We start from the raw sequence: 27,093 nt of genomic DNA, 5'->3' as shown, positions 1-27,093 counted from the left end.
AACATGTAATTAATAATTACTTAAAATATTATGTACTGGTTAGCTAAAAGGGGAGGAATTGTAGTGTATGTGCCTTTAAGAGCCCCATGTGTACTGCAATGCCGGTAATGGCCACTCGGGCTATATAAGCCTGAGTATTGTGTTGTATCCGTTAGTTCCCCTCCAGACTTTGTTTAGTAAACACCTATCAAACCAACTCCTGTCTTCAGTGTCTCTATCAACACACAGACACAACATAGGCTGGCTTTCTTTTCTCTTGAAAAAAGGCTGAGGGGTGACCTATTAGAGGTCTATAAAATTATGAAAGGTTTTGATAGAGTGGATACAGAGAGAATGTAAACACCTATGAAACCAACTCCTGTCTTCAGTGGCTCTATCAACACACAGACACAACATAGTGTATGTACTTTGCAGAAGGAACTATATTCTGCAGCCCCTGTATACTGCAGTACCAGTAGTGACCACCCCTGTATATAAGCCTGTGTAGTAACTTTGCATAGTAGTTCCAGTTTTGTCTCCACTCAGTAAACACCTGTTGTAACCTACTCCTGCAGTCCGTGTCTCAATTACACATGGACATATTGGGGCAGAAATTCGGGTCGGGGGCTTGCCGCGCGTGCAAGCCCCCGATCTGCACTTACCCGACGCGCCTGCCGTTCACCTCCAGGGATGCCTGGAATTCCTTTTTGAAAGAGAAGAATCCCGGGCAGCGTATGACATCACGCCGCCCAGGAGTGCAGCCAGCGCGAAGCCTGGAGCGCGCTGTGCAACTGAGACACGCCCCTTGAGGTCTCAGTTTAATAGGACACGCCCCCAATGTTTCTCACAAGCTGCAAAGCATTTTTACATGCAGAGCAGCATTTCAAATAGGTTTTTGGTATTTTTATGAAGCTTTTGGTAACTTTTATAAACTTTTAAAAACGTTTACATTATTTTGAAGAATGTGAAGTAGTTTTAAACAGAATTAAAGCAATTTAAAGACTTTTAAAAGCCCTGAAAGAATTTTTTTCATTCCATTTATTTATTTATCAACGTCGTCGTCATACGTGTCTTCACACTGTTCCCTTTGGGGAACTGTATGAAGTGGTGGAAGGATTTATGGCCGTGATTAACGCTCCTTCCGTGACCGTAACCATCTTTGTACCAGCCATTAGGGTGGTTAGTCCTATGGCGGGAGGGTTTTACGGGCTCCCACAAGCTATACGAGGAGGGGGTGCCACCCACACCCACGGACGCAATATCCCACTGGATGTCAACCCAGAATTTAGAGCCGGAGCTCCGACTCCACTTGCCGGGACTGTCTGGAGCGGGGTTCGAAACCCTACCCCATCTGGCCCAGCGGCGGGGATCCTACCGCTACGCCAAAGGCCCACTCCGATTAGCAACGTGAAATGGCTGGAATGAGCACAATTCACGGCATTAAAAGAACTCACAATTGAACTGATGATGACCTCAGCAATCTCCTCAACGAGGTGGAGGCGCAGCGCCTGCTCATCATTGGTAATGAGAAGTCCAAGGCGCCGCAAAAAGAACAGATGATAGCTTGGTCTTTCAAGTGGCAGCATAGGGCTCCAGTCACGGGGAGGGAAAAGGCGCAGGAAATGTATGGGTGTCACCTTTTGCGCGGAGTGGGCCTTTTGCGTAGCGGTAAGCATCCCCGCCGCTGGGCCAGAAGGAGTAGGGTTTCGAACCCCGCTCCAGACAGTCCCGGCAAGTGGAGTCGGAGCTCCAACTATAAATTCTGGGTGGACATCCAGCGGGATACTTGCGTCCACGGGTGTGGGTGCCCCCCCCCCCTCAGATGGGTTGTGGGAGCCCGTAAAACCCTCACGCCATCGGACTAACCACCCTAATGGCTGGTATGAAGATGGTTATGGTCACGGAAGGAGCGTTAACGTGGCCAGAAATCCTTCCACCACTTCATACAGTTCCCGAAAGGGAACAGTGTGAGGATACGTACGACGATGACCTCTTGTGCAATGCACCTCCTTGGACCCTCAGTCGCAGATGCGAGGGGGCAAATCGTGCAATTGTTAAATTTTTCATTTTATTGACATGTAAAATGTTGGCCCAGTAATTCCGTTCCAAACGCGTGAGTACGGTCGGGGTACTCATGCGTCTGGCCGGAGGAAATGCCGATTTTCAGCATGCACGGCGCATGCGGGGAAAACCGGCATTTCCTGTCCTCTGAACGAAGGGGTTCAGAGGCAGAACGCGTGCGACTGCACAGGCAGCGCGTGCGCAGTAAAATTCGCCGGTTTCATTCATGCTTTCAGTGAGGTTAAGTCCTTACAACTTACACATGAAAAAAGCATGCGTACAGTTGCTCCAGAGGCTGCAGAGGAAGATATATTTTATCGTGGAGCTTCTGAAAGGCAATATTTTTGTTTGGGAAAGGGAGGAAAGTTATTTTAAGAAATGCTGAGGTAAGTTTTAAAGTTTATTTTTGTTTTTTAAAACGGGTTTTCAGTACTGTAGGTAGAAGGAGCAATTGTGGCTATGTGAATTGAATTTGCTGTGTTTACTAAATGTGAAAATGACTCCAACATTTTTAAGAAAGAAACTTTTCATCAGTAATATATTCTTTTAAGTAATTATGTATGTATGTCTGTATATATTCCTTTGCGTATATGTATGTATGTATATATTCCTTTACTTATGTGTATGAATGTATGTATTTAATTATGACTTTCAGAGAAAGTAACTTATTGGAAAATCATAATTAAATACATACATTCATACACATAAGTAAAGGAATATATACATATATACATATACGTAAAGGAATATATACGGACATACATACATAATTACTTAAAAGAATATATTACTGATGAAAAGTTTATTTCTTAAAAATGTTGGAAATGTTACATTACTCATTTTAGAACAGTCATTTTCACATTTAATAAACACAGCAAATTCAATTCACACAGCCACAATTGCTCCTTCTACCTACAGTACTGAAAACCCGTTTAAAAAAAAAATTAAACTTTAAAACTTACCTCAGCATTTCTTAAAATAACTTTCCTCCCTTTCCCAAACAAAAATATTGCCTTTCAGAAGCTCCACGATAAAATATATCTTCCTCCGCAGCCTCTGGAGCAACTTTACACATGCTTTTTTCATGTGTAAGTTGTAAGGACTTAACCTCACTGAATCCATGAATGAAATCGACGAAGTTCACTGCGCACACGCTGCCTGTGCAGTCGCACGCGCTGTGCCTCAGAACCCCTTCGTTCAGAGGACAGGAAATGCCGGTTTTCCCCGCATGCGCTGTGCATGCTGAAAACCGGCATTTCCTCCGGCCAGACGCGTGAGTACCCTGACCGTACTCACGCATTTGGAACGGAATTACTGGGCCAATAGATGTCACCCGCCATGGACAGACAGTGGCCTCATCAATATTAAAATATCAGTAATAACAACAGAAAATGCTGGAAAAACTCAGCAGGTCAGGCAACATCCGTGGAGAGAAATTAGAGTGACGTTTCGGGTCTAACCCTTTTTCAAACTTTTTAAAATATCAGTGTCTGATGATAATTTAGACCCCAACACAATTTTAACCTTTAAATTGTACACAGTTTCAGAGCAGGATCTGACCAGAAGAGGCCATGGTAAGTTTTAATTTTAAAACTTCTTGTGCATTTCATTGTCGACCACAAGGAGCAGGAAAGCTACCGCTTTCCAACCCCACTTCCTTCGGCATCCTCTTCGAGAAAACCTTCCGCCAAGTCACTTACAACTGTACCCCCCCAACTGCTCGAGCAGTCCTATCGTGTATCGTATAAGAATCCTGGTTGCGCCTTGGCTTTGAGTGTATCGGTGCTGCTCGGGTGTGGTGGTGTTGTGCAGCGGTGTATTCAGCCAGGACTGCAGGGAATATCCCTTGTGCCCGAGCAGTGATATGATCACGTTGCTCACAGGATCGAATAGCAGGCAGTTGGTACAGTGTCTGAATATAACAGAAACATGGCAGCTCCTTGGCTACTTCGCACAGACCTGCATGACTCCCCAACCCAAATTCACGGCCACCCTCTCGACCTTGCCATCTCTCTTGGCATCGCTACTCCCATTGTGTCAATTGCAGATAAGGCCATCTCTGACCATTTCCTCGTATCACTCTCCACCCACATACCCCTTCCACCACCCCCCAACCCTACTTCCTTCTGTGTCAGGCCCTGGAAAAAACTCTCTCCCAACTCTCTTACAAATGCACTTATGAAATCCCAACTGTCCAGCCTCTGGCCCTCCATTCACCATGACATTTCTGCAGCTATCGATCTGCTCAAACACACCCTCACCACCACCTTTGATGCCTTAGTCCCGACTAAAACAATTACCCTCTCTCACCCTGGCATTTCCCCCTGGTACGGCTGTCATCTTCACTCCCTTAAGTCCAAGGGAAGCAGTCTTGAACAGATATGGCTGACAACTGGTTTAGCCATTCACCGCCAGATCTGGCTGGACCACATAAAGCATAATCGGGTCCTGCTCTCATCTACCAAAATTGCTCACTATTCCAGAATAATTCTGGAATGCAAAGATAAACCCCGGCTCCTATTCTCTACTGCTAACCCACTTCTTAAACCCCTCTCCCATCTCCTCCATCCTCACCTCTGATAACAAGTGTGAGGAGCTCATGGACCTCTGTCTCCAAGATTGAGACCATCCGTTCAGCTGCCTCTGCCACTTCCCTTCCTTCCCCTAGCCCACTGGGCCAAACTTCTTCTAAGCTTCCCCCCTGCCCTAGCCCTGAACTCACATCTTTCTCCAGTTTCTCTCCGATCTCCCCTCTTGACCTCTCTGCACTCATTTTGTCCATGAGACCCATCTCCTGCTCCCTCGACCTTATTCCCACCAAACTGCTGACCATCCAGCTTCCTTTTCTGGCTCCCATGTTAACTGATATTGTTCACGGTTCTCTTTCCTCAGGTACTGTCCCCCTCTCCCTCAAATCAGCCGTTATCACCCCTCTCCTCAAAAAAAAACCCTTGATCCCTCCATCCTTGCAAATTACCGCCCCATCTCCAACCTCCCTTTCCTTTCCAAAGTCCTTGAACGTGTTGTTGACTCCCAAATCCGCACCCATCTTTCTCGTAATTTCATGTTTGGATCCCTCCAATCAGGTTTCCGCCCTTGCCACAGTACCGAAACGGCTCTCATCAAAGTCACAAATTACATCCTTTGTGACTGTGACAAAGGTAAACTATCCCTCCTCATCCTTCTTGACTTGTCTGCAGCCTTTGACACGGTTGAACACTCCATTCTTCTTCAACGCCTCTCCGCCATTGTCCAGCTGGGTGAGACAGCACTCGCCTGATTCCATTCTTATCTATCTAATCGTAGCCAGAGAATCACCTGCAGCGGCTTCTCTTCCTGCCCCCGCATCGTTACCTCTGGTGTCCCCCAAGGATCTATCCTTGGCCCCCTCCTATTTCTCATCTACATTCTGCCCCTTGGCGATATCATCTGGCGACACAGCGTCAGTTTCCACACGTATGCTGACGACACCCAGCTCTACCTCACTACCTATTCTCTCGCCCCTTCCACGGTTTCTAAATTGTCAGACTGCTTGTCCGACATACAGTTCTGGATGAGCAAATATTTTCTCCAATTAAATATTGTGAAAACCGAAGCCATTGTTTTTGGTCCCCGCCACAAACTCCATTCCCTAGCCACTGACTCCATCCCTCTCCCTAACATCTGTCTGAGGCTGAACCACACTGTTCGCAACCTTGGTGTTATATTTGACCCTGAAATGAGCTTCCGACCACATATCCGCAGCATAACAAAGCGGCCTACTTCCACCTCCGTAACATCGCCCGTCTCCGCCCTTGCCTCAGCTCATCCGCTGCTGAAACCCTCACACATGCCTTTATTACCATGATGACTTGACTATTCCGACGCACTCCTGGCTGGCCTCCCACATTCCACCCTACATAAACTTGAGGTTATCCAAAACTCGGCTGCCCGTGTCCTAACTCGCACCAAGTCCCGTTCGCCGACCTACATTGGCTCCCGGTTAAGCAGCGCCTTGATTTCAAAATTCTCATCCTTGTTTTCAAATCCCTTCATGGCCTCATCCCTTCCAATCTCTAATCTCCTCCAGCCCCACAACCCTTCGAGATATCTGCGCTCCTCTAATTCTGGCCTCTTGAGGATCCCTGATTATAATTGCTCAACCTCTGGTGGCCATGCCTTCTGTTGCCTAGACCCCAAGCTCTGGAATTCCCTGCCTAAACCTCTCCACCTCGCTACCTCTCTTTCCTCTTTTAAGACACTCTTTAAAACCTACCTCTTTGACCAAGCTTTTGGTCACCTGCCCTAATTTATCCTTATGTGGTTCGGTGTCAAATCTTTTGTCTTAAAATACTCCTGTGAAGCGCCTTGGGACGTTTTACTATGTTAAAGGTGCTACATAAATACAAGTTGTTGTTGTTTCTGTGACCAGCCACTAGCTGTACTTTGATAGAGTGGTATCCTTTTCTATTTACAAATCTTGCTGGCTCGTGTTCCCGTGCCCTGATGGTCACGTGTGTACAGTCAATCACACCCTGGCATGAGGGAAGCCAGCCATTGCTGCAAAGCCACAAGCTATATTCTGTTGACTGCTGAGGTCGGTGGAGAAGGCGATATACTGCTCAACCCAGGTAAAGAGGACATCGGTCACATGCTTAATGCAGCTGCAAACTGCAGACTGGGAGATGCGGCTGATGTCCCCTGTAGCAGACTGAAAGGATTCAGTGGTGTAAAAACGCTAGGTTATGGTGACTTTGCCAACCACTGGCAATGCATGCTCCGCTGGTCCAGCAGGCAGCAGGTACTGTTGCAGGAGATCTGCGATGCCTTGCCTAGAGAAGCACAGTGTCCTTGTGTACTGCTCCTCAGATTGGTCCAGGAAAGTGACTCTTGACCTGTAAACCCTGTGTCCTTTGTGTGGCCTCTTAAGTAAAACCCCCCTCACCTGTTGACTTCAGAGAGGCCCAGGTGATTGCTGAGGCTGCTGCTCCTCCAAGTCTTGCTCAATCATGAACAAAGGAGCAAGAATGGCACCCATAGTAAGTAGAGAAAGCTGACTAAAGCGTTGTAAGGCAAAAAAACTGTACAAGTAGCGATCTGGAAGCTGTAAACTCTCCTAGCAAATTAGACAGAAAAAGATCCTCACATCCGGTGAACTGCAGTTGAGCCCTCTTTTGTATCCTGGAGCTCTCAAGATACCAATGCCACTATGTTGTGCTGATTGCTTCAAGACTGGGTGGGGCGTCTGCGATTTCGAGTTAATATGCAGTGGGGTGAGAATGATGTCACTGGAGCGTAACTTTGACCTTTTAATTAGGAACTTGCTTGCGTAGCGCGGGTGCCTCACATGCAGTCAGAAACTGGTAAGTTAAAATGGAGGGAGAAACAATGGTTCAGGAAGGGTGCGAGGAGCCCCCAGACATGATTTTAATGCCTTGCCCACCCAGTTAAAATCAGCCCTGAAGTATCTATTTCCAACTTAGCACCTTCATAGTCTTAGAAACTACTAACTTAGTTTTCTCTTCTCAAGAGAAAAGTCCAAGTTTACACAATTATTCTTCATAGCTCAATCCTCAAAGTTGTGGCATTAATTTTGAAATCTGAAACCTCTCCAACAACATAGCCCTTTTGAAGTAGACAATCAAACTGGGAACAATATTCCAGATGTGGTCTCACTAATGCCAAGCTCAATTTTAAAATCGCCTTTTGATTTCTATGTTTTATATATATTATCTGGCAACATTCTTGGATTTACTTTCTCTGTCTAGCAGAAGCCTCAATAGAGTCAAAGAAATGCAAGACGGTGATCTGAATTGCTCTCGGAAATATTCTGAGCACAGAATGCAGGAAAATATAACTAGAAATATAAAGCAAACAACCTACATCTTGGCAATAACAAAGCCCAGAGCATGATGTTGAGAAACAACAGGAAAACAACTCACCGGGGTCTCAAAATTTAAGTCACTGCACACAGAGATAACAAGCAAATTCAATACACATGAGGTATTCAGATCAAAAGGCTACGTAAAGACTTGAGCTAGAAATGGAACCAATCTAAACTGAGAATAGATGATACTACTGCCAAAAGCTGTCAAGTAAACATTACACTTACCAAGGGCTTTGGACGCAAAAAGAGCCATGGCACTTTGAAGTCTGTCTGGTCTTATTGCCTGAACAACCAGAACCTTTGAAGGAAAACAAATAGTTGATATTGTACCAAAGTTTTGAGAGAAGGTATCTGCGTTAACAAATCTCACAGGAACTTGTAAGAATGTTGAAAAATATTGTCAGCTATGTTCAAAGTTATGACAGCTCTAACTGTTTTGCACCAGCTAAGTTTCCTGTCTGCTGAAAACAATAAAACCTCTCTTGGATATAATTTAGTCTTTAGTCTAAACCAATCCACCCCAGAACTTTACTTTATTTGATTGTCTATAAAGGAAAATAAATAGCGTTATAACTGAATTTCAGCACTAAACATAGTTGTAAATATGAAAGTTTTACTTAACCTTTCCATTTATGAATCCAACTTCAGTAAGTAGCCTTTTTCCATTCACCACAAAGTGAATGTCTTTCTTTGCTAACAGAAATATTCACTGTTAAAGATGCGCAGCAAAATAATTGTTAGAAATGACAGTTCTGAACTGGATAATGCCAATGCTGTATCACATTTCACCTATACTGTAGCAGAAATTAATTTTTCATATTAAATGACATAAGATGCAATTGGTGTCTACGGTTCCATTTGCTGGAAGTAGGTAAAGACTTTGAAACTTGTGATTAGGTAGCTATGCGTAACATTTGTCAACAAAACAACAGTGACTACACTTCAGAGAAAAAAATAATTAGCTGTGAAGTGTTTTAGCACGTCCTTAGAATATGAAGGCTGCTATATAAATGCAAGTTCCTTCTTCCTTTAACAGAATTCCTATAGTCCAATGCATACTCAGCAAACACGGTTCAACAAGTAATGGTTAACTGTATTAGATAATATAAAAGCAAATAATAAGGGCTTTCATAAGCTTATAACAAGTAAATAAAATCATCAGAGAGAAGTGTTTTGTGATTTTATGGCCTTTTTTTCATCGAGAGGATTTGGGAAACAAAGAGTTACTTTTAAATATTGGGTTTTGAAAACAATGAGTAAAGAGTTAACAAGGCACGAGGACAATGGGTGGTTAAAATGCAAAGCTCAGCTTTGGAGTTGTTTTCCCCGAAACTGCAACTAATAAACAATTAATTTACAATAGCAAAATACTGCAGATGCTGGAAATCCGAAATAACAACAGAAAATGCTGGAGAAACTCAGCAGGCCAGGCAACATCCGTGGAGAGAAATTAGAGTCGACGTTTCGGGTCGAAACCCTTTTTCAAAACTGGAAAGGAAATGAAATAGATCGAAGGCAGGGCTGCGATAGAACAAAAGAGGTAAAGAGACATTAAGAGGTATTCAAAACCAGACGAGATTGTGATAGGACTAGTGGAGACAAAAGATGGCTCAGATTAGGTGTGAAGTGTACTGGCAGAATGAGAGACAGCTGCCATGTGGGAGAGTGAAAAAAAAGGAAAGGGGGAGGAGGGAAAACCCAAAACAAAGGGGTGGAAAAAAAATAAGCAAAAATGTAATTGGGGCCGAGGTTATGATCTGAAATTGTTGAACTCGATATTGAGTCCGGAAGGCTGCAAAGTGCCTAATCGGAAGATGAGGTGCTGTTCCTCGAGTTTACGTTGAGCTTCCGTGGAACAATGCAAGAGGCCAAGGATGGTGAGGTCTGAGTGGGAATGGAGCGGTGAATTAAAATGACAGGCGACCGGAAGCTCAGGGTCACCCTTACAGACTGAACAGAGGTGTTCCGCAAAGCGGTTACCCAATCTGCGTTTGGTCTCCCCAATGTAGAGGAGACCACATCGTGAGCAGCGAATACAGTATACCAGATTGCAAGAAGTACAAGTAAATCGCTGTTTCACCTGGAAGGGGTGTTTGGGGCCCTGGACAGTGGGAAGGGGGGAGGTATAGGGGCAGGTGTTACATCTCCTGCGCTTGCACGGGAAGGTGCCAGGCGAAGGGTAAGGGCTGTTGGGGGTGATAGAGGAGTGGACTAGGGTGTCTCGGAGGGAGCGGTCCCTATGGAATGCTGAAAGGGAAGGGGAGGGGAGGGGAAGATGCGTTTGGTGGTGGGATCACTTTGGAGGTAGCGGAAATGGCGGAGGATGATCCGTTGAATGTGGAGGCTGGTGGGGTGAAAGGTGAGGACAAGGGGAACCCTATCGTGGTTCCGGGAGGGAGGGGCAGAGGTGAGGGCAGAAGTGTGGGAGATAGAACGGACACGGTCGAGGGCCGTGTCAACCACGGTAGAGGGGAATCCTCGGTTGAGGAAAAAGGAAGACATGTCGGAAGCACTGGTGTGGAAGGTGGCATCGTCGGAGCAGATACGGCAGAGATGGAGAAACTGGGAGAATGGAATAGAGTCCTTACAGGAGGCGGGGTGGGAGGAAGTGTAGTCCAGGTAGCTGTGGGAGTCAGTGGGCTTGTAGTGAATATTGGTCGATAACCTATCCCCAGAGATGGAGACGGAGAAGTCGAGGAAGGGAAGGGAAGAATCAGAGATGGACCATGTGAAGGTGAGGGAAGGGTGGAAATTGGAGGCAAAGGTGAATGAAATTGTCTAGTTCGGGGCGAGAGCAAGAAACGACACCGATACAGTCATCAATGTATCAGAAAAAGAGGTGAGGGAGGGGACCTGAGTAGGACTGGAACAAAGAGTGTTCCACATATCCCACGAAAAGGCAGGCATAGCTAGGACCCATGCGGGTACCCATAGCAACACCTTTGATTTGGAGGAAATGAGTGGAGTCAAAGGTGAAGTTGTTCAATGTGAGAACAAGTTCAGCCAGGCGGAGGAGGGTGGTGGTGGATGGGGACTGGTCGGGCCTCTGTTCAAGGAAGAAGCGGAGCGCCCTCAGGCCACCCTGGTGGGGGATGGAGGTGTAGAAGGATTGTACGTCCATGGTGAAAAGGAAGCGGTTGGGGCCAGGAAACTGGAAACTGTTAAAGTGGCGGAGGGCATCCGAAGAGTCACGGATGTAGGTGGGAAGAGACTGGACAAGGGGAGAAAAGATAGAGTCGAGATAGGAAGTTATAAGTTCCGTGGGGCAAGAACAGCCTGAAACGATGGGTCTACCAGGGCAGTCCTGTTTGTGGATCTTAGGAAGGAGGTAGAAGCGGGCTGTGCGGGGTTGGGGAACTATGGTTGGTGGCCGCGGGGGGAAGATCTCCAGAGGAGATGAGGTCAGTGACAGTCTTGGAAACGGTGGTTTGATGTTCGGTAGTGGGGTCATGGTCCAGGTGGAGGTGGAGGTAGGAGGAGGTGTCGGAGAGTTGGCGTTCAGCTTCCGCTAAGTAGAGGTCAGTTCGCCAAACAACAACAGCACCACCCTTGTCAGCGGGTTTAATGACAATGTCAGGGTTGGATCTAAGAGAATAGAGTGCTGCAAGTTCAGAGGGAGGTAGGTTGGAGTGAGTGAGGGGAGCAGAGAAATGGAGACGGCCGATGTCACGGCAGCAGTTAGTGATGAAAAGATCTAGCGAAGGTAAGAGGCCAGTGGGAGGGGTCCAGGTAGAACGGGAATTCTGCAAGCGGGAGAAAGGGTCAGTCGTGCGGGGGGAAGACTCCTGGCCAGAGAAGTGGGCACGGAGACGAAGGCGGCGGAAAAAGAGCTCAACATCGTGCCGAGCTTGAAATTCATTGAGGTGGGGGCGTAAGGGGATGAAGCTCAGGCCTTTGCTGAGGGCTGATCGTTCAGGGTCAGAGAGTGGAAGGTCAGCCTTCCGGACTCAACATCGAGTTCAACAATTTCAGATCATAACCTCGGCCCCTATTACATTTTTACTTATATTTTTTTTCCACCCCTTTGTTTTGGGTTTTCCCTCACCCCCTTTCCTTTTTTTTCTCTCTCCCACATGGCAGCTGTCTCTCATTCTGCCAGTACACTTCACACCTAATCTGAGCCGTCTTTTGTCTCCACTAGTCCTATTACCATCTCGTCTGGTTTTGAATACCTCTTAATGTCTCTTTACTTCTTTTGTTCTATCGCAGCCCTGCCTTCGATCTACAGTATTTCATTTCCTTTCCAGTTTTGAAAAAGGGTTCACCCGAAACATCGACTCTAATTTCTCTCCACGGATGTTGCCTGGCCTGCTGAGTTTTTCCAGCATTTTCTGATGTTATATAAACAATTAATTTAGCCTCTCTCACATCCATTGTTCAGGGACAAAGTGGACGTCTCATTGTAGAGGATCAAGGTATGGCAGAGATATACATTAACATACATACAAACATATGGGCTGGAATTTTCCCCTAAAAAAACAGGTGGAGTTGGAGCATCGGGGCAGTTAAATTTGTTAAAAATGGGATTCCCGACCTGATCCCGCCTCCAACCCGCCCACTTCCAGTTTTAATGGAGGCGGGGCGGGCAACCAACCCACTCCCAGGGGGGGCGGTACGTCAATTTAAATATTATATTGAGGCTGGAAACCTCTATTTTGAATTTAACTGCATGGGGACGGGGTTTCACACAATTCGTGAAATCCAGCAGTTAAACCGAGGCAGGGACTGCTACATCCAGGAGGTAAGTGGCTTTATATATACCTCCTGGATCCAGGGTCCCTACCTAACCCGCCTCCCATGATCGGAGACCCCCCCCAAAGGCCTTCGATTGCCTTCTCAGGCCTCCGATCCCCACCATGAGGCCTGCCCCACCACCCTACCGATGATGCTGAGGCCAGCCACAATCCTCCGGTGGCTGGCCCCAATCCTCTATCCCCCCCTGCCGATGCTCTGGCTGACCCCCTCCCCACTGTCGACCCCCCAGCCTCCGCATGCCCCCATCCTGATACCCCGCTGACCCCCCCCGCCCCCGTCGATCCTCACAGCCCCCGGGCCCACACTCCCGAGCCTCCTATGCTGATCCCCGATCCTCCCATGCCAATCCCCGACCTCCCCCCACCCCCGATCCGCGACTGAGCCCAGGCCGATCCCCGACCCCCCCTTCCCGATCCCCAACCAAGCCCATGCCGATCTCCGACCCCCCCCCACCGATCCCCAATCCTCCCATGCCGATCCCCAACCGAGCCCATGCTGATCCCCGTCCCCACCCCTGGCGATCCCGGACCGACCCCTCGCTCCTTCTCTGCAGCTGCAGGCCTACACGCCCGCAGCCCGCCAGCCTCTCAATCTGGCTGGCTGCGGGCAGGAATCCGAGGCCTCACATGCAAATCAGGTCCTGCCATTAATGTCGGCAGGGCCTGCAGGAAACTCGGCCTCCTAGGTTTCCCGCCCACATCGGAGGCCCCCGCTCCCCACCCTCCTAAGAAAATTCTGGCATGAAAACAATAGACAGAAAAGGACCAGCTATCCATCAAATCTGTCCCAAATCAGTTTTTACATATGATGGTATTGTAAAAATGTAGCTGTACCAGAGGAGAATATCAAACAATTGTTACAGAAACCATATTGGTTCTGAAACAACTAGCAGAACCTAGGGTGGATAAGTCACTGGGCCCTGTTGGCATGCACACTAGGGTGTTGAAAAAAGTAAAAAAGGAGACAGTAGAAGCATCTGACCACAATTTTTCAATCCTCCTTTAATACACAAATTTTGCCGTGGGACTGGAGAGTAGCCAATGTAACACATTTGTTCAAGAGGGAGAGAAGGATAAATCAAGACCTTTAAACCAATTCATCTAATGTCAGTTGTGAGCATATTGTTAAATTGCCCTAGTACATCGCTGCAAAATTTTCTTAAGGTAGCCTCCTTAGCCCAAACATCTTCAGCTGACTGTCAATGACTGCTACTGTTATAGGATTGGAAAGGGACAGTTTTCTGATGATTCTACAATTTTCAGCTCTAGTCACGTGAAATTAAGCTGCCCATGGCAACCTATAGCAGAATCAGGACAACATTCAGGCTTGGACTGACAAGTGGCAGGTAACATTCACACCACAAAACTGCCAGGTAATGACCATCTCCAACAAGAAATGGCCCAATCACCTCTCCCGACTTTCAGCTGCACCACCATCTCCAAGTCCCCCACTATCAATATCCTGGTGGTTACCACTGTCCAGTAGCTTAACTGGACCAACCTTGTCAACCCCATGGCTACTAAAGCAGCACAGAGGCTGGGTGCTCTGTGACAAGTGGTTCACTCCCTGACCATTCAATTTCACTCCACGATCTACTAGGCCCAAGTCAGGAGTAGGATGGAATAGCCATAATACTCAAGGAGCTCAACATCATCCAGGGCAAAGCAGTCCACTTGATCAGTGCTCTGTCACTGAACTCAATATCTACTCACTTCACCACCAGAAATATGGATGTAATATGTGCGATCTACAGGATGCACCATAGCAACGTGCCAATCTTACTTCAACAGCACTTCCTAGCCCTACAACCTCTAACACCAAGAAGGTCAACAGCAGCAACAACATGAGAACAACATCACTTGCAAGTGCCCCTGCAAGTCACACACTATCCTTATTTGTACATATACCACTGTTTCTTTATCATTGTTGGGTGAAAATCCTGGACTGCCTTATCAAACACCATTGTGAGAGCATCGTCACCACAAGTGCTACAGCAGCTCAAGGAAAAGACCAATCACTGTCTTCTCAATGTTGCCCAATCCCAGGAACAAATTTTTAAAAATACATTACAGGGTAGATTCAGCGGCCCCATGCTCCCAGCACGGAATCACGCTCAAAGGGAGTGACAGTAAAAGATAAGGCTACAGCACTGTATTGCTGATTCTCTAACCTGCATTTCCCTCCAGCACAACACCTTACTAGGAGCATGGGATCACTGAATGTACCCGTACATTCTAGGGTCTGCATTTACACTACTTGTTTTGTTGAAGATTCACGTTCAAAATATAAATAATTATTTTAACCCCTTCTTCTAGCTAGACAAGTCCTGACCCAATTTATTACTATCATGTGGATTTTTTAAATACCCATGGCTACATTTTTGAAAAATGTGTAATAAATTGAACTTCAAGGAGTTAACTAAAGTATCTCGTTAAATGTTTTAATTATTTTCTCATGGTTGTACAATCTAAATAGGAAAAATACCATTTATATCTCTAGATTCTTGAAACACTTTTTGTTTTCAAAAAACCTGTTGTTTTTCTGTTTTGTCATTACTTATAAAATACTGTGGCAACATACCTGTTGAAAAAGAGTGATTCTTCTAGAGATAGATGTTGGGATGACTTGTTCGCAGGTTGAACTTTGAGAAAAAGTGAGCCAAAGGTCGATATCTTCCAAACAAAGTGTCTGATACAGTGATGGAAAGTTGGTCTGGAAAATGAATAGATCCTTCATAAAACACTTCTGAAATAACTCAAAAATTGGCTTAAGAAAATATACTGAAGCAAAGTTTGTTTCCATTGGAGTCTGAATTGAATCAAATCAGATTTTTCAGAATCAAAGATTCCCCAAGGCAATTACTTTTCACATCACATTGTGGCAAGTATTTGTTGGCTCATCGAATGTTTGACATGAAACAGAAACTTAGAGACTGCAACCTGTAATTAACAAATAATGAAACCAAATGAATACTGTGGATACCACTGCGAGGCCAAAGCTTGTTGGTAGATTCTTCCACTGAGAATCTCTATATTAAAATACACACACTTGCAATCCATGGCTGTCTGCCAGTATCCTGAATTGAAAATATTATAGTACTACCATCTTGAACGTTTCCCTCAATAAGAAGGAGTTTGTGACACATTAAATGGCTTGTTAACAGCCAACTTAATGCTACTTTGAGGCTGCCTTCCAATTTTACGTGCTCCCCCACAGGTTACCCGCTGCTCGGGGAACACGCCAGCTCACCCTGTCGTGAGTTGAGTCTGCTTTGATGCATCTGATAAGCTGATGGCTGCAAAAATGGTGTAAAGGATGCCATGTTGCAGATGTTCAGTTTCAGAGCGCAGAAACTGTTGGTTACTGCATATGTAAGACATATAGGGGAAAAAATTCAGTTGCTTTGCACCTCCCGTTAGAGGGGGCGCTAACGGGGCACAAAGCACATAGCGCCCGGTGTGGTGTCGTTAACGCCCCCTGCGAAATTCAGCGGTAGCCGGTAGCACCCCATGGCGCTGCGCCTCCGGTGATGACGTCATCGTCTTGCGCAGCACCTCGCTCGCGCCCCGGCCGCAAACTTGGCTCACGCCCCCTGGCCTACCACTGGACGCTATTTCCGACAGGGTCAGGATGCCGTGTTTGCAGCAGGAGCGGCGTAAATTAAAAGGCAGGTGCCAGGTACCCATTTATTTTTGGGCCGCCTGCCAGCACCTACTTCCTTTCGTCTCCTCCTGCGGGGTGCCGGCCGCGATCGGTCAGCCCGGCACTCCTCGAGTGTCAGGCTCTTTTGCCGGCACCCCGCTCCCCAGTGGTCCAGCAGGGCCCCGGTGCACGCTATGCTAGGCCCCTCCCCTTTAATCAGGGGAGGGAGGCCTGCAGTACTGCAGCGCTACGTGCTGACGTGTGTGGCACTGCTGCACGTAGTGTAGCGATATTCAATGGGAGCGCCGCAAGAGTGAAGGAGAGCGCTTCCAGTAGCACATCACCTCCTGCTTGGGGCGCTACCATTCAATTTCGGGCGCGGGGGTGCTAACTTTTTCAGGGCGCTAAAAGTAGCGCCTCGGCGAAGTTAGCGCCCCAAAGGGGGCGCGACCAAATTTTTCCCCCATAGAGATTTCTTTAGCTTGCAAGTGTTTAGAGCCAACTGTATATCCAGTGCCACCTCATTGAAACAACCTCTCTCACCATTGACAGATCGCTTCTGTCACCTGCAGCTGCCATCTATTGCAGCAACATCGGTGCTCTTGGAAAACACACACCTTGGTCCTCTGAATCCTTCCATGATCAGCCCCAATATCACCAGGCACATCAGCATCCCCAACATCACCAACCTTCTCCGCCATCACCTGATGCTGCACAGGACACAGGGCATCAGCCCCTGACAACATTGATGCCCGGGAGGCCAGCAATGGCATCACCATGGCCAGATTTACCTCACTTGACGCTGTAAACCCTGGCTGCCACATGATGCGCCAGGTTGACACCATCCCACACCAGCACCGTAAAGCATCCCTTTAATGTCCAAGCCATTCCATGCACACTCATCACTATAGCCGGTGGGCGGGGGGGGGAGTTATGTCTCAACATTCACTGAACTCAGTAAGACACTTCTCAAGGTGCGCACAGATCTGTCCAATAAGGTGAAGTTTTGAAAATATAGATTTCACTGTATGACAACACATTACCAGAAACTTCGCATAAACATTGGCTAAACCTCTCAAGTGCCTACCCTTGTGTGTTGTTAGTTGGTATGCTTGCAGTAGGATGAGGATGAGTGTGAGGGGTGGCTAGTGAGATGGGGAAGTGATAATATAGATAGAGAGGGATGGGTGGAGGTGCAAGGTAAGTTGGTGTGAGTAAGGATGTGCAGGAGAAGGGTATGGAAGGCAGAGTGATGGGGATGCGATGAGTGGCACTGCAGGGTGAGGTTGAGTGTGGCTTTGCAGTAACGTTTTGTGATCTACTGAGATCATTGAAAGGTTGGGGCCACTGCAGCCTGGTCCTCCTGACGACATCCTGCTCGTGTCCTGCTGTGCAATGTGCAACCAGGCTGCGTTGATCTCCTGGGGAGGTCTCTTCCGCCCATGGGAAGGGAAGAGAATCTCCCTGCGTCCCATGACTGTCTCCATAAGCATATGGACGGAGTCATGCATGAGCCTGGGTGCAGACGTGCACCTTTGTGCCGTGCTCGTCAGTGTTTGCAGCACCTCAATGCTGTAAAACACGGACAGAACAACTGTCAAACTCCATGTGGCTGTGGTCCCTTTAAGGAAACCGGCTGATGATGCGTCATCAAATGATGTCATCAGGCCAGCTTCCTGTTAATTAGCCGGGAAGCCCGCAGGGCGGGATTAACAAGGCCAATCAAGGGAAAATCCCTTTGACAGAGCGGCTGCAGCCAGGAGTAGGACCGGAACCCGGCAATCAGCTATCCCACCGCCACCACGCCTCCACAGAGAAAATCCAGCCCATAGATCCAGTTAGAGTCAAAAACTTAAGCTTAGGACAGCAGAATAATAGGATGAAAGTTTTGAGTTTTGCCAGACTGAAGGTACATCTCTATAACCTGCGACAGCTGTAGTTTCTATAATTTGGTTGCAAAGTGTTCTCTGATCTGCACAATCCCAAGGTGTCTTGAGAAAATCATTCATTTGAGCTTTGAAGGAGCAAAATGAAGCCCTTCCTGACAACTTGTCTTGCTCAAATGTCCACTGAGATGAGTTCCTACTGGTTCTAAATTTGTTGGGAGTTGCAATGGTGTTGTAAGCAGTGCCCAGTCATTGTCAGAAGTGGAGGAGGCAGAGTCAATGGGAGGTTTATTTTTTGTTGATCTGTTGTTATCCACTGTCTAAATCACTTGAATCTAGGTGTAATACCTTTTCTGGAATGAAAAGAAAATTGCTCAACATTAAAAGTACTGATGTAGACTTTGTTCTGATGTAGATGAACTGACATAATAAAGATGCATATTCAAAATGCACTTCAAATTTTGGTTGGTGCTTCTTGAAGCCTTCCAAAACAGGTCACCTTGTTTGCCAAAATGTTCTTTGCACTGCAGCGTTCTGCAGGACACCAATAACATAAACTCAGCATATGGGACAATCCCAGCATTCCCAACTTGTTGGATGTCTGACATCATTGCATTACAGCAAAATAATTAACAACTGTCCCACAATGTTTCTCAAATTAGCAAAGACTTAGTGAAATTACTTATAAAACATGCAAGAAGAAAACTAGTAAGAAACCTCATTTGTTCATGCAAGAAACCATAATGCTTGCAATGCTAGGCAATGTTATTATTATTGGCCTATGTCATGCAACAACGATCTAAAATTACTAGTGGTCTTTAATTAACACCTTGAGGGAGACGATACTTGCTCACCCAACAAAAAAAGGATTTTTAAGTTCCTATAGTTCTCAGTAAAGAGAACATCATAATTGAGATGGATGCAGTCCTCTCTGTTGTTATTTCATACGGATCAGTGGGTGTGGGAGAGAATTGGTATGGATTCTGATAGATCTCCATGCTCACATTCTCTTTCTGCTTCTTGTGAGCTGTATGATGACCTTACCATAATGTTAAAGTGTTATGCTGTTGTTATACCTCATTTCTTAGTGTAGCATTAACAGATTCGGAGTATCATGCAAGTGTTATAATGCCGACTCACATTACTGTAGAATAGGACTGCCAAATCTCCACACTAGTGCACTAAAATGCATACCTGGAGTACAGCTTCCCAGCCTCTGACTGCTGTTGAGGATTTTTTTTTAAACCAGCTCAAGTGAGCAATAAGGACAGTCAGCTCTTTTCTACTGGTAAAAATAAAATGGCAGCGCAGTAGGCTGCTTTAATGTCTTTTTTTTTGAAAATTAAAATAAAACTGAAAAAAGTGAACAGCAATAGCATTTATACTACTAGCAGTTAAAGTGCAAATGATGTGAGACAATCTAGTGAAGGTATTTCACTTATGCTGGCACTAGCATCCACCAGCAGCTTTATGCTGCATTTTTGGAACTGCCACCAAAAGCTTTAGTGTAACAGCTATATTAACTATTTTACTAATAACTGAATATCATATAACTTATATAATGTCATTATCATAGGTAAGGCACAATTCATAACTAGAAGGGTTATAAGAAACCTTTGTGCATTTAATAAATCATTCTAGAAACGTAAATGGCTTTGAGTAAAATTAAGGTTCAGGTCAACTGGTTGAAAACACAACACAGCACATTTGTTGGAGAAAGGCTTTCATCGCAGTTCAAGTTATGCTGACTGAGGGGGGGAAAGAAATGATAATGAACAATGTTGGCACTCATATATGGTGTGGAGATGCCGGAGTTGGACTGGGGTGGACAAATGTAAGAAGTCACACAACACCAGGTTATAGTCCAACAGCTTTATTTGAAATCACAAGCTTTCGGAGCGCTGCTCCTTTGTCAGGTGAAGTGGAGAAATGCATAAAGACACAGCTTATATAGTCAGAGAATCATGTCAGATGTTTACAGGTAATGTTTCCAACTGCCATTTATCACACCTCAGCAGAAAGATAATCACAGCAATCAAAGGTGTGAATGGTGTCCAAACAGGTCAGTCAGGAAAACATTACATCAAAGAACAATGAGATGGGGTCACAAGGGGTCAAATATTGCATCATTTCAAATAAAGCTGTTGGACTATAACCTGGTGTTGTGGCACTCATATAGGTACAGAGTTGGTGGTGGGAGCCAAAGACAAATACTTTGGTCTTCCTAATGTTCAATTAGAGGAAATTGCAGCTCATCCAAGATTGGATTTCTCACAAGCAGGCTGACAACACAGAGGCAGTAGAGGATTAGAGAGCAGTGGCAGAGAGATAGAGCTGGGTGTCGTCAGCGCACATGTAGAACCTTGACCCTATGTCTTCGGATGATGCTGCCAAGGGGCAGCATGTAGATGAGGAAGACAAGGGGCCAAGGATAGATCCTTGGGGACTCCAGAGATAATAGAGCAGGGCAGCAAAAAAAGCCATTGCTGGAGATGCTTTGGCTTTGATTGGATAGGTAAAAGGAACCACGTGTGGGCTGTCCCACTATGCTAGACAATGGAGGAGAAGCATTGGATAAGGATGGTGTGGGCGACCATGTCAAAGGCTGCAGAGAGGTCGCGAGGACAAGGAGAAATAGTGCACCATGGTCACAGGGGGATAAATTCGGTATCGCCCCGCTTGGGACGCTAGTATTGGCGGTACGAAAAGTTTAGCGCCAGGCGCAACTTATCGCCACCTCGAGTGATATTGGGCTGCAGCGCCCCTGAAGGTGATTGCGGCGCTAAATCAGGCGCTGCACGGTACTCTTAAGGCGCTAACCCGGCGGCGCTGCTCAATTTCTCGGCGGCCGGGCGCAGCGCAGGTGCTGTCAATAATCAATTTCCTCGAGACACGCTGGCGCCGGCCAGCTCTTAAAGGGGCGGGTCAATTAACATCAGCAGCCACACTCTACGCCTTGTAGGCCTCAAAATCGGCGGTGACCTACCTGTGGCGTTCAAAACTTCCAAGACATGGAGAGGGTCAGGCAGAGAGCGGAGCGTTTTAGCGATGGGGCATTGGATGATCTGGTTGGCGCAGTGGAGCGCCGGCGAGCTGTGCTGTACCCCGAGAATGGCAGGAGGCCTCATCAGAGCGAATACCACAGAGCTTGGAGGGATGTTGCCCAAAGAGTCACCTCCAGCAGCGTGGTGCCCAGGACTCCTGTGCAATGCAGGAAGAAGTTCAACGACCTCACTTGGGTCGTTAGGGTGAGTGGCTTTTTCACATTCATCTTCATCCCTCCATCTGCACCTGACTTTATGGGCAGAGGGTGCGCGAAGTCCCAATGGCCATCTGCCAGCCAGCACCCATGGCCCTTTCTGGAAACACACACGCACATTCAGCTCAGTGCATAATGTAAGGGCTATTCTACCATGGGGGGCATGTAATGTCAGCTCAGGGCAGCATGTTTCATCACTTCCCGTCCTTTCTCCTGCAGGCCAAGCTGGCCAGGAACCGTAGGGAGCAGCTTTGTACCGGAGGAGGCCGGCCTCACCTGCAGACCCTCACAGACCTCGAGGAGCGAGTCCACCAGATTGTTGGAAGCCGGATGAGTGGTCCTGGCACCTCTGGAGCTGCCGACCCCATTGTGCACAGCGATGGTAAGGTCATCACCTTTTTGAGCTCTCTCCTTCCACTTGTTCCCCCCACCAGCATGCTTTTTCACTTTGGACCCAAGTCAGTGCATTGCAGCACTCATGCATCCCTTGCTGCCACCCTGTCCTTTCGCTAAAGCCACTCTTCAACCTCCCTGCTTTCAGATGCTGCATCACCAGCTCGGGAGCCGGGCCCTCAAGCTGCCACTGCCACTGACTCCGGAGGAGATGAGCAGGAGGAAGCCGGACCATCCCTACCACCCTCAGGCGAGCCAGCCCCTCTGCAGACTGGGGAGACTACTTCCCTGGAGGGGAGCGGGGGGGAATGCTCTGAGGAGGAACCAGTTCCAGGAACCAGCGGGCTGCAGCAACGCAAGGGGGGTAGGGAAGCTCGGGGGCTGTCTCCCCGGAGGGCGAGTCAGGCCCCGAGTGCTGCTGCACAGAGCGCAGAAGAGGTGCGTGCCCTCGCAGAAATGAGCGCCCAGGCTGGGCTGAGGCACACTGAGCTCATGGCTGCAGTGGCAAGGATGCCTGAATCCATCGAGACACTGGCAAGGAGTGTCCAAGACTTCGGCGCAGCACAGGCAAGGAGTCTCCAAGACTTCGGCGCAGCACAGGCAAGGAGTGCGCAGGACTTCGGGACAGCACTGGAAAGGACTGTCCAGGGCTTCGGGACAGCACTGGAAAGGACTGTCCAGGGTGTCACCGAAGCACTGGCACCTGCCACGCAACTGCTGAGTGCTGCCACGCAGTCACTCGCTGGTCTAATGCAGACACAGATTGAGGCCACGCGACCACTGACTGCTGCCACCCTCGCTGGATCAGGCAGGATTACCCGGGGCCCTTGCAGCACCACAGCAGTCCAGCAATCTGTGGACCATCCGATTGCTGCGCATGCTGCGGTGCTGCCCCGTCAGAGTGCCAGTGTGTCGGCCAACCACAGAGCAGGTGTCCGCTCTCAGGATGACAGCATTCCTGATGCCACCGCTGGCACGTCTCCACTGCAGCTGCCACCACCTGCAGGACAGACTGCTTCCATTCATGCACAGATGGAGCAGTCAGCAGCCGGGCCCTCCAGGCCCAGAGGTCGTCCAGGCCGTCCCTCAGGGGCATCTGCGCTTTCGGACAGTCAGCAGGCCTCCCCCAGCCTTGCTGCAGCCACTGGGGTCCCATTACGGAGGAGCTGCAGGGAGGGAAGGGGCCAATCTCGCAAGAGAAGCAGATAACCATCAATGGGGAAAGAGTAGAAGGTGCTGCTGAAACGTCTTATTTGTAGAAATCAAGGCCGAGGATGCTGGTCTGAATGTTAGTTATGTTCTGGACAGTCTCCCGGGTGTGCGAGTCACTTATGTGTCAGTGTGTTAGTTTTGCTTTCTCTTGCCATTGCTTTGTCTTGTTGGAAGGAAGCACATTTTGTACAATAAAAAACTTTCTTTATTTACAATGGCCATGTCTGCTATTTACATGCATTTTGCCCTTCACAGGCTTTGGGGTATCCGAACGGTTCCATTCCTCTTCTTGGAATGTCAGCATGCATTCCGTGAGAGGGGCCTAGAAGCGACTCCTGATCAGCCTCTGACGGACGGCCCTTCCAGTTTGTGCCTCCCTCCCATCATGGTCCTGCTCCTCCTCCTCCTCCTCCTCTTCCGCTGGTGCTTCAATGTCTGGTGGCATTGGCTGGGTCCGTAGGATAGCGAGGTTATGCAGCATGCAACATACAACCATGAAGTGGGAGACTCGCTCATGCGAGTACTGCAGGGCTCCTCCGGAATGGTCCAGACAGCGGAACCGCTGCTTCAGCACGCCGATTGTGTGCTCCACAATGTTCCTCGTCACCTGATGGCTCGCATTGTAGCATTCTTCAGCAGGGGTGCTGGGCGAACGGAGCGGAGTCATCAGCCACGGGCACAGAGGATAGCCCTTGTCCCCGAGAAGCCAGCCTCCTGGGTGAGCCGGGGCCTCGAAAAGGTCTGCAACAGAAGTCTGGCGCAGGATGAAGGCGTCGTGGCTGCTGCCTGGGAACTGTGCATTCACTGCGAGGATCAGCTGTCGGGGGTCACAGACCAGCTGGACATTCAAGGAATGGAACCCCTTGCGGTTGCGGAACTCCTCCGGATTCAATACAGACGCCCGCAAAGCCACATGCGTGCAGTCAATGGCATCCTGCACCATGGGGAAGTCTGCTATTGCTGCGAAGCCCTCTGCGCGCTCCCGCTGCTTGTCCGAGGTCACTGGGAAGGAGATGTACTGCCGCCTCCTTTTAAACAGGGCATCAGTCACTTGACGGATGCAGCAATGCACCGCAAACTGCGAGATGTTGGCTATGTCCCCAGTTGCGGCCTGAAAGGAGCCGCTTGCGTAGAAGTTTAGGGCAACAGTCATCTTCACGGCCACCGACAGAGATGTCCTGCACCTTATCTGAGGCTGCAGATCTGGCTGAAGCAGGTGGCACAGCTCAGTCACCACCTCCTTTCTAAAGCGCAGCCTTCTGATACACTGCTCCTCCGACATATTCAAGTAGGAAAAGTGCTGTCGGAAAACCCTGGCAGCGTAAGGTCTGGTGTGGCGACGTCTGTTGGCCCTCCTCCGTCTGGCCATGCCTGCCCCTCTCTCCCTGCGTCTGTGTGCCCTTTCCAGATGATTTAGCAGCAGGACGTTCCCCTCCAATGCAGCCCCCATAATAAGTGCGCACAGAAAGTCTCCTCGTTTGATATGCTCACCAACAGCAAGGTGATGGCCAGAAGGCTGAAGTTCTTCTGCCAGCGCTGGCTCAGTGGTGAAATGGCTCTCAGTGTGCAGCTCAGCAACTCTCTCTAACTCTCGAAGAAGTTGTGCTCCAAAAATGGCTGCCGCTTTTATACCACAGCAGTCCCCTTTAAAGAACGCCCCCCCAGCCCGACAGCAACTGGGGAACGTTCCAGGTAAGTTGTCCTTATTAGCGCCAGGCGGAACGGAGGGGCGTGCCACTGAATTTCCGGTCTGGGGCGCCCAAAAGGCGTTGCACACTGAAATGACGTCATGATCTGCCTGCGCCCGTGAGCGGGCGCTAAGGTTTAGCGCCGGCGCAAAATGTCCGCTCAATATGGGAAGAGGCGCAGGGTTCGCTGCGCCCGGGCGCTAGTTGGTTACCGCCCCACTTCTCGGCCTCTTTAGGCGCTAATGGGTGGCGCAACCAACCGAATTTCTCCCCCACAGTCACAAAGGATATTACTTGTGGCTTTGATTAGTTTCAGTGCTTGATAGGGGGCTGAAACCTGATTGGACAGATTCCAACATGTAGTTGCGGGAAAAATTGGCATGGATTTGAGAGGTGATCACACATTCAAGGACTCTGGAGAGGAAAGGGAGGTTGGAGTTGGGGTGATAGCTAGCAAGGACAGAGGGGCATAGGGTGGGTTTTTGAGAAGGGTGATGACAGTGGTTTTGAAAGGGAGGGGGGGAGGAAGTTGGTTAGTCAGCAACTGTGTGGCGTTAATGTTAAATTATTACGGCTGCAGAATTATTTATATGTACACAGAAGGGAAGTATATGTGTGCGTGGAGCGAAGAGGACCATTTTAGCAATGTAAATATGGGAAGCTAGTTCTGCACATTTGCTGTTTTCAGGGCTCTGAAAAGCAAAGTGCAGCAGACCTACTGAAACTGGCTCCCCACTGCAAATGTAAAAGCAGGACATACAAACATATGAATTAGGAGCAGGAGTAGGCCACTCAGCCCCCCGAGCCTGCTCCGCCATTCAACAAGATCATGGCTGATCCGATTACTTCACATTCCCGCCTATCCCTGATAACTTTTCACCCCCTTGCTTACCAAGAATCTATCTACCTCTGCCTTACAAATATTCAAAGACTCTGCTTCCACCGCCCTCTGAGGAAGAGAGTTCCAAAGACTCACGACCCTCTGTGAGAAAAAATGTCTTCTCATCTCTGTCTTAAATGGGTGACTACTTATTTTTAAACAGTGACCCCTAGTTCTAGATTCTCCCACAAGAGGAAACATCCTCTCCACATCTACCCTATCCAGACCCCTCAGGGTCTTATATGTTTCAATCAAGTCACCTCTTACTCTTCTAAACTCCAGCGGATACAAGCCTAGCCTGTCCAACCTTTCCTCATAAGACAACCCACCCATTGCAGTCTAGTAAACCTTCGCTGAACTGCTTTCAATGCATTTACATCCTTCCTTAAATAAGGAGACCAATACTGTACACAGTACTCCAGATGTGGTCTCACCAATGCCCTGTATAACTGAAGCATAACCTCCCTACTTTTGTATTCAATTCCCCTCGCAATAAACGATAACATTCTATTAGCTTTCCTAATTACTTGCTGTATCTGCATAGGAACCTTTTGCGATTCATGCACTAGGACACCCAGATCCCTCTGCATCTCAGAGCTCTGCAATCTCTCACCATTTAGATAATATGCTTCTTTTTTATTCTTCCTGCCAAAATGGACAACTTCACATTTTCCCACATTATACTCCATGGGGGAAAAATTCAGTATCGCCCCGTTTGGGGCGCCATTATCGGCCGTGCGCAAAGTTTAGCGCCTGGCGCGAATTATCACCTCCGACAGCAAACTTGGCTTTTATCGCCCCTGGAGATGGTTGGAGCGCTAAATCAGGCGCTTCACACCTGTCTTAAGGCACAAAGGCCGAGGAGCGAGACGCTACCTCAGAGCGCTGGCGAAGCAAGGAAGGGCATATCAAAATAAACCTGCAAAGTGCTGCTCAGTACACAAAACTCCTTCACACAGCGTTCAATCTCTCCAGAAGTCTCTCTCTCTCTATCTCAGAATGCGTTAATTTCACGAGCGGCGCAAACATCGCCGCGCCCGGGCGCTAGTTGCTTTGTGCTTCATTAGCGCCCTCTTAAGGCACTAACGGGAGGTGCAAACAACTGAATTTTTCCCCCCATTTGTCAGATCTTTGCCCACTCACTTAACCTATCTACAGGAAACTCTCGTTTAAACGGCACCGAAATATCCGGAATTCTCTATTAACCGGCAAAATTCTCACTCCAAAAACAACACCTCAATAACCGGCAATGTTGCCAAGTCCGAGTCTCCTGCAGTGGCCGAGTTAGTCAGTGGGGGTAGTTCTCCAAATTGCCACTACTCGGTTTCTTGGCGCTGTCGGAAGTCGGAACACCTCAATACCCCTGTAACAGGAGTCTGACTCTCCCGCACTGCCGGTAGTCTCGTCTGATCTGCCATTTTACAGGGGTACTGTGTGTCTCCCGTGCTGCTGGTAGTCATTGCATTGCATTA

The 27,093-nt window shown here is 48.0% G+C and overlaps 1 protein-coding gene across 6 annotated transcripts in view; it reads right to left on the bottom strand.

The window, feature by feature from the left end:
• The window catches only part of dync2h1 (dynein cytoplasmic 2 heavy chain 1), a 996,931-nt gene that overhangs the window by 347,204 nt on the left and 622,634 nt on the right, over positions 1-27,093 (bottom strand). For all 6 annotated transcript variants that reach the window (XM_085999037.1, XM_085999042.1, XM_085999039.1 and 3 more), the window contains 2 exons: positions 15,242-15,373; positions 8,132-8,204 (listed from right to left, as the gene is read on the bottom strand). In XM_085999037.1, coding sequence (XP_085855163.1) covers positions 8,132-8,204; positions 15,242-15,373 — 205 coding nt within the window. The remainder of the gene's footprint in view (positions 1-8,131; positions 8,205-15,241; positions 15,374-27,093) is intronic.

The sequence above is a fragment of the Somniosus microcephalus genome, chromosome 10, assembly GCF_052327205.1.
Source record: "Somniosus microcephalus isolate GS21.2 chromosome 10, FLI_Smic_1.0, whole genome shotgun sequence".
NCBI lineage: Eukaryota > Metazoa > Chordata > Chondrichthyes > Squaliformes > Somniosidae > Somniosus > Somniosus microcephalus.
This window is presented reverse-complemented; position numbering and strand designations above follow the sequence as displayed.